Source organism: Dendrobates tinctorius, unplaced genomic scaffold (genome assembly GCF_039654945.1).
Source record: "Dendrobates tinctorius isolate UK_male_01 unplaced genomic scaffold, ASM3965494v1 ptg000057l, whole genome shotgun sequence".
Classification (NCBI taxonomy): Eukaryota; Metazoa; Chordata; class Amphibia; order Anura; family Dendrobatidae; genus Dendrobates; species Dendrobates tinctorius.
In genome coordinates this window covers 6,444,266-6,451,940 of record NW_027361725.1, presented here as the reverse complement: position 1 = coordinate 6,451,940, position 7,675 = coordinate 6,444,266, and the positions used below count along the sequence as shown (strand labels likewise).

At 42.9% G+C, this 7,675-nt stretch overlaps 1 protein-coding gene across 1 annotated transcript; it reads right to left on the bottom strand.

Annotated features, from left to right (window-relative positions):
• Positions 1-337: 337 nt before the first annotated feature.
• Positions 338-7,212, bottom strand: LOC141091915 (uncharacterized). Its single transcript, XM_073577697.1, has 2 exons — positions 6,707-7,212; positions 338-6,213 (listed from the first exon to the last, which is right to left on the bottom strand). Exon 2 carries the CDS (start codon positions 6,199-6,201, stop codon positions 5,128-5,130), a length of 1,074 nt encoding a protein of 357 aa, XP_073433798.1. The 5' UTR covers positions 6,202-6,213; positions 6,707-7,212; the 3' UTR covers positions 338-5,127.
• Positions 7,213-7,675: the final 463 nt, after the last annotated feature.

The window sequence follows — 7,675 nt, the reverse complement described above, 5'->3', positions numbered from 1 at the left end:
AACCTAAAAAATGTATTTGTCTAAAGCACAGTCGGTGGACACTTAGTAATTCCCCCCCATTTAAAGGAATATGAAGGCCTTGAGATATTAAAACTACTAAACAATAAAGATTATCTTTTCAGTTGAAAAAGATTATTGAAGAAATGTAAACAAGTTATTCAACATTTATTTAGCCTCCCTTGACAGCACAGTAGAACCATAATCGTGCTGTATCACAATACTAGAGCAAGGGGAAAACAGAAATTCATGATGCAATAACGCAAATGCCCCACAACGAAGGTGAACTGTACTACAATGCTGAGAACAGGATAAATTGTCCAATGTCTGTTTGTTTGTTTTAATGTTTTGTTTATTGAAATCTGCAAGTTACATCCGAAAGAAAGCAATCAACAGGGTAGCTTACAAAATTATTATATAACCTACAAATTCCACTTTTCGGGAGATAAACAGATAGTTTGAAATATCAATTCATGGCAAAAACTATTGATATATAGAGGTTTAAGGACACCAACAGCCTTAAAGGAACTTCCAGCAGCAGGATTATCTGGGTTCAAATCTGGGTTCTTCCCATCCACACGCCCCTGCTACATCACATATGCCATGATTTCAAACAAAGATGAAGAAGAACAAAAAAGAAGAAAAGAGAAGAGAAAAAAAAACAGTATAGGGAGTAAAGGGACAGGAGGTCAAGTAATTAGAGGAAGAAGTTGGGATATAGGGGTGGAATATAAGGGAGATAAGGGGAGGGGGGGGGGAACACCAGGCAACAAGGATTTCGTCCACTCTGATAAAGCCAAGCAAGGAGGCCACCATAGCCTTATCAACTTCTACTAATGGATCTGAATCGGGTCCATGGGTGCCATACTCTTTCAAAAGCTGAAAGTGAGCCATTCACCAAGGCAGCCAGTTTGGCTACTTGATATAGCATATCTACCTTCTCTTGCAATTGGGATATAGATGGAATGGTAGTTGACTTCCAGTTCATAGGTATCAAAAGTTTCGCTGCTGAAAGAATGTGTTGAGTCAACAGAGCAGTATTTTTATGTCCAGTCGGTGACAGAAAATTTAAAAGCACTATCTCCGGTGTCAAAGTAAGCTTTTTGCCCACAATTTCCCCGATATAATCCTCTACTAGTCGCCAGAACTGCAGCAGGGGTGGACAGGACCACCACATATGTAAGTATGTTCCCTCCGAATCACAGCATCTCCAGCATCTAGCAGAAGACCCCGTCCGCCAATAAGTGTTCTGCTGTGGTGTAATATACCATCTGGCGACTATTTTAAAGGAATTCTCTTGTGCTCTAACACATTGTGATGGGCCATGAGATGAATTATAAATGTGTGATATTTGATTTGGGGTAAACTTGAATCCCAAATCCTTTTCCCAATGTGTTATATAAGCTCTTTTGAGACAACAGTCAGTTATATTTAAAATCTGGTAAATAGATGACATTATCTTTTTGGGTTTATCCTTTGTTGCACAGAGAGTCTCAAATGCAGTCAGTGGGCGGGTAACGTCTGCTCCTAAAAGATACCGTGCCAAGGAGTCTCTTATAGAGCCGAATTGTATAAAGGTCAAGTTGGAAAGCCCTGGTTGCTTCTTCAGTTCCTGAAAGGAGGGGAGTGCCCCGTCCGCCAAGAGGTCATCAACCGCTACATTTGCCAGGGAACCGGGTTTGATTACATCATTGTCTCGGGAATAAGATGCATGTGGCATTATATCTGCCAACTTGAGTAAGGGGGACAAAGGGGGAACTAGAGTTTTCACCAATCCCTTCCATAATTTTAAGGTAGCTTTGGTGTGTATATTAGGTAGATTTTTGTTTATGTTTTTACAAGGATATGCCAAAAGGATGGATCTCAGGGGATAAGGTGCTAGGGCTTCCTCCACCTCAATCCACTGCTTATTGTTAGGAGACCGCAACAGGTCTACCACTCTGGTAAGCATTGTCGCTTGGTAGTACCTCATTATGTCTGGTGCACCCATCCCGCCCCTTGATTTGTTTAATGTTAATGTCCTGTATGCTAATCGGGGCTTTTGCTTTTTCCAAACATATCTGCGGAATAATGTATTAATTTTAAAAAGATACGATTTGGGGATGGTTATAGGGAGCATTTGGAAAATATATATAAACTTGGGTAAGATTAGGCTCTTCAGTAAATTTTTCCTTCCCATCCACGACACATACGAGTCCCTCCATGATTTCATGATGGTTTCTACTGAGGCAATTAGGGGGGGAATATTCTGTTGAAAAAGGTCTCTATCCGATCTTCCTATCTTTACACCTAAATATTTGATATATTGTTTTGGCCAGGTGAATGGGTATGTACTTTTTAGTTTAGCTAAGGTATTCGGGGATATATGTATGTCTAGCGCTTCCGACTTAGACATATTTACTTTAAAATTGGAAATTTTGCTATATTGATCTATAAGAGCCATCAATGTTGGGAGTCCCAGCAAAGGATTAGTCATCAAGACTAAGAGATCGTCCGCAAATGCCGCTATTTTATAGTGTGTCTTATTGATGCGAATACCCTCTATTCCCTCATGTATTTGTATGGCCTTTAAGAGAGGTTCCATTGCTAGCACAAATAACAACGGGGATAGGGGACAGCCCTGTCTTGTTCCGTTCTTTATAGTAAATGCATCTGTTGTAAAATCGTTAATCCTAATATGTGCTGTGGGCTTATCGTACATTGCCATTACGGCTGCTATAAACGCTTCGGGTATCTCAAACTTGATCAGCACTTCCCGTAGGTATACCCAGTCCACCCTGTCAAAGGCCTTCTCTGCATCTGTTCCAAGAAGCATCAATGGTAGTTTACGATTTTTTGCGTATTGAAGAAGGTGCAATACTTTATGGACATTATCCCTTCCCTCCCTTCCACCCACAAACCCGGTCTGATTTAAGGAAATCAAATTTGGCAATGACTTGGCCATTCTTTTTGCCATCAGCCCTGCTAGGATTTTTAGGTCCACATTAAGGAGAGAGATTGGCCTATAGCTACTACATTGTTCAGGATCCTTCCCCTCTTTGTGTATTAGGGATATTCTGGCTGTAAGCATTTGGTTTGGCAATGGGTGGCCTTGTAAAACTGCGTTGCAAACGTTCAATAAATGTGGGAGTAGGAGGCCAGAGAAGGATTTATAGTAAAGTGCTGAGAATCCATCTGGACCGGGCGCTTTCCCCTTCGGGCACTTTGACAGGGCGGACTGCAACTCCCCCAGTGAAAAAGGTCTAGTAAGATATTGTTTTTGGGAATCAGACAAGACAGGCAGATCTAAAGTGCTTAGAAAGGACCTAGTGTCCATGCTTCTTTTAAGTGCGGAATCGGCGTTATCTTCCGGACGGAGATTATATAATTTCTTATAGTAGTCAAGGAATGCCCGCTCCATGTGCTCAGGAGCTTGCGAGCTGAACCCTTGTTCATTCTTAATTGAGTTAATCAGCGTACGTGACTGCCGCTTCCTCAGTTGTGATAACATTAATTTGGATGCTTTGTCTCCATGGACGTACATTCTGTTTTTCCATGTTGCATATAGCTTAGCAGATCTCGAGTTTAATATGTCTTTAAGTTGCTGTCTTTTTTGTTGCAGCTTCTCTAAGCTATGTTGATCTATTTTATGTTTATGTGTAAGCTCCAGCTGTGATATACTATCATAAAGATCCTGGATTTCTTTTTGTTGCAGTTTATTTAGAAAGGAAGTGATAGATATCAACTCCCCTCTGACAACTGACTTATGTGCTTCCCATAGTATCTGTGAGGAAATTTCTGGTGAAGCATTTTGCTCAAAATATTGGGAGAGCACTTTGTTTATACGTGTCTGTACCTCGGTACTTCCAAGTACTGACTCATTGAGCCGCCATACTCTATGTCGGGGAAAGGCTTTAGATAATGAGAATTTTAACAAAACCGAAGAGTGATCGGAATAAATATTCGGAATTATTTTCGCCTGTTGTATATTGGCAAGCATTTTACTGGATATAAAAATATAGTCTAAACGGTGGTAAGATTTATGAGGGTGGGAGTAGAAGGTGTAGTCTCGGTCAGAGGGGTTTAGATATCTCCATGTGTCAATCAATTGTAGAGATCCCAGTTGTGACTTTATTCTGTAAAGATCTTTAGGTGAGAGCGAACTTTTCTGTTTAGTCGTGTCTAGCAAAGGCTCTAATGCAACATTCAAGTCCCCACCCACTATCAATGCACCCTCTCTAAAGCCATCAATTTTTTTCAGTGTTGAGAGTACCCATCTCAATAGTTTTTTATTTGGTGCGTATAAACTGCACAATGTTACCAGGGCACCGTTTAGTAGACCTTTGACAAAGATGTAACGACCCTGAGGGTCCGCCATAGTTTCTCTTAGCTGGAAGGGCACTCCCCTTGCCACTGCTATTGACACTCCTCTGGAACCGGACTGGGTGGTTGTCGCATGAAACCATTTATCATAAATCGAGCTTTCAAAGGAGGGCAATTTATCCGGTTTGAAGTGCGTTTCCTGAATAAGCAATACTGCTGCCTGCTGTTTTTTGAATAGTTGTAATGTGTGGCGTCTAGTGTTTGGAGAGTTCAGCCCATGTGCGTTAAAAGAGATGAATGTGTGTACCTTATCCGAATCCATCATGTTTCTGTACACAGCAGCATCCTTGCAGCTCACGACGGGGACGAATCCTTGTGCCTATAGGTGTGGGGAGGGGGTCTAGGACAAGTAGACCAGACGAAAGAAAGAAAAGGGTAGAGAAAACAGAAAGGTAAAGAGGGGGAGAACACAATATTAACATTATCCATGTTATTAAGTTGCACAATATCATTGACCAATATGCCAACGTACCATAGTTACCTACTGACATTGTTTCATAGAATGCCAGCTTGAGGAAAATTCCAATCAACCTATAAACTAAATATGAAATATGAAATGCTCCATTCTAGGAGAATGCCCAGTTTGGGCTGTAACTAAATCTAGGTTGAAACCTTACAACGAATTATTGGATAGATGTGGCAGCAGTGCTTACCCATATTTGGAAAAGCACGCCAACCCCATCAGATTTGCTTCAACCACATTCAATACCCCAACTGGGGTAGACACCAAGAAAAACTTAACTGCAAAATCTGGGTCTAACCCAAAGATCAAGTATTGTCTCTGGAGTCCTTAGGAAGCGAGGTCTTTGTCAGCTTCCTTTTCAGCCTTTGTGATTTTGGCGTCAGGGCTATCTGCCACGCCGGGTCATCTGGCAGCGGATGCAATAGGGTCGCCGAATGGAAGGACTCCAGGTCCGGGTAGGCCTCCAGCTCAATCCCCAAGGACTCACATGCCTCTTTGATGTCTTGTGATGTTCTTGCTGAGATACCTTTGTCTCCATTTGTGATATGTACTCCAAACGGGAACAACCATCTAAAACGGATGCCTTTTTTTATCAATGCTTCAGTGAACGGTTTCAAGATCCTCCGCTTCCTGAGAGTGCTGGCCGATAAATCCTGGAAAAGTTTAATTTGTGAGCCTTCATACGAGATCTCCTGCGCCTCCCGCGCTCTGCGAAGAACTAAGTCTTTTGCTCGATAATCGAGGAAGCGACAGATCACATCTCGTGGAGTTTCCCCTTGAGAAGGCCTCGGACGCAATGCTCTGTGTACTCTCACCAGTTCAATTTCCTGCGGATCTGATTCATTAAGTAGTTCTTTGAATATCTCTTGTGTTGCTTTCCATAACGCCTCAAAGGCCACCGTTTCAGAAAGGCCTTTAACTCTTATGTTGTTACGACGTTCTCTGTTCTCATGATCTTCTAGCACCGTGTGAATTGTATGTAGTTGGATTTCATGGACTTTTAAAGAGTCTAGTACAGCGTTCGAACTTTGCGTCATGGCAACTTGCGAATTTTCCAATGTCTCAAGTCTGTGGCCTTGAAGTTTTAGGTCGTGTTTTATCTCTGCAAGTTCTTGTCCTATTGGCTCAAGAGCTTTAGACAATATACGTTTGATGAACGAACGAGTGACTAAGGCCTCTCTCGCTGTGCTGCCCGTGTCAGAGTCACTCTCCGGTTCAGAATCTGAATCTCCTAATGAGGTCAAATCACGAAGCTTGGATGGTTTAAGAGAATCTAACGGAACCGTTTGTTTTGTAAGAAAGTCATCTATGTCTGTTTGCGTAGTGGACTTTGTAGGTTTGGGCATGCTTTTTTGCGTTTTTACGCTGGATCTCCCCATTTTTGCAGTTATCTAAAGCAGAGAAGAATAGAGCAGTTTGAAGATTAGAATTCCTCTCGCTGGCTATGAATTTAGCTAATGTTCCATTTTATGCCCAATCTTATAAGTGATAAACAATGGAAAGAGATGTCGTTCTGGCTCTGGTCACTAGATGGCAGTCTATAACCACTTTCTGCTGGTTTTCCAGAGAATCCTCTCTTATATTCGTACAGCTAGGTATAACATGGGTTAATTAGAAAGCAAATAAGGGGGGGATGAAAGATGTAGGGACAGCACTGGTGGGGGGGGAGCGCTTAATACAGATCTAAGGCTCCTTATATTACTCCCTTCTCTCCTCGCACCCCTCGGGTCAGACAGTCTCAGGCCCCCACTTGATTAATTGATTATCTCCTTTATTGCTACGGAGTTAGGGAGAATGACCATGCTCTCCTGGTCCTCTGTCCCCTGAATCAGACCCCTCTGCTTAAGACACTCCGTCACCTTGCTTCTGTTATTTCAATGTTACCTCAGCTCCAGGAGACGCTTGAATTCCTCAGATCTCTCTCACTGACTGCAGAGAGGGGAGGAGGCTGAAGCGTGCCGCTGCACGTCTATTCTAGGTCCCGGGCCGCGTGTCTTCTGCAAGCCCGACGGGACTATTTTCAATGCTGCGGCGTGATACACACTCTCTGTAGCCGTCCCCCAGCTATGAGAATAGTAGCGATTTTATGTGTCCTGGTCAGGGGGTTTCGCAATGGTACCTTATTTGCAGGGGAGGGTTAGCTCCGGGGTCTCTCTTATCTGACAGCCTTGGGTCAGGGGTGAAGTCCTCTACCCGAGGCGATGGTGCTGTTAGCAGTATATCCTTCCGCCACTCCGGCAATCTCCCGCCTGCAGGGCCACAGTTATATGAATCCCTTCTTTATCCCGAACGTGACTTGCCACCCAGGGTCTATGCGATCCAGTGGGGTCCTGGTTTGGGTTGTAATGCGGGGATGGTATAAAAAGAAGGCTCTGGTAATATTAGAGCCCCTTTTGGTGCATTTGTCCGGGAGCTCAGGTTTCCTGCTTCTTGCTCCACCAACGTTCAGGCTCCGCCCCCCAAATTGTCCAATGTCTGATGCCAGACTCCTTCAAACATCAACTACCTGCTGTTGATCATCAGCACTAAACAAAAACCAAAAAGAAAAATGCAGGGTTGTTTTTAAACTAGTCTCTGGGCCCATATGTGAATTGTGAATCTCTCTTATTATAGTCTCCCAAGTTCTGTTGGTGTCATCAGAACTTAATCTTAAATGCAGGTGGTTGGATGACTGCTGATGACCCTGAGGATTTAAAGAGTGCTTTTAAGATAGTATCAGGATCAACTTCAGCTGGAGGATTTTAAGCAACACTGAAGGAGGAGGAGGTTGTGTTTCTTCTAGATTCACCTTCCTTCTTTGATGGGGTGTCGCTTAATCTTAGAAGTATGGGCTGTTCTGATGTTGTTATCACA

Coding starts and splice junctions, on each gene's coding strand:
- LOC141091915 (XM_073577697.1), bottom strand. CDS start 6,201: ATGGGGAGATCCAGCGTAAAAACGCAAAAAAGCATGCCCAAACCTACA.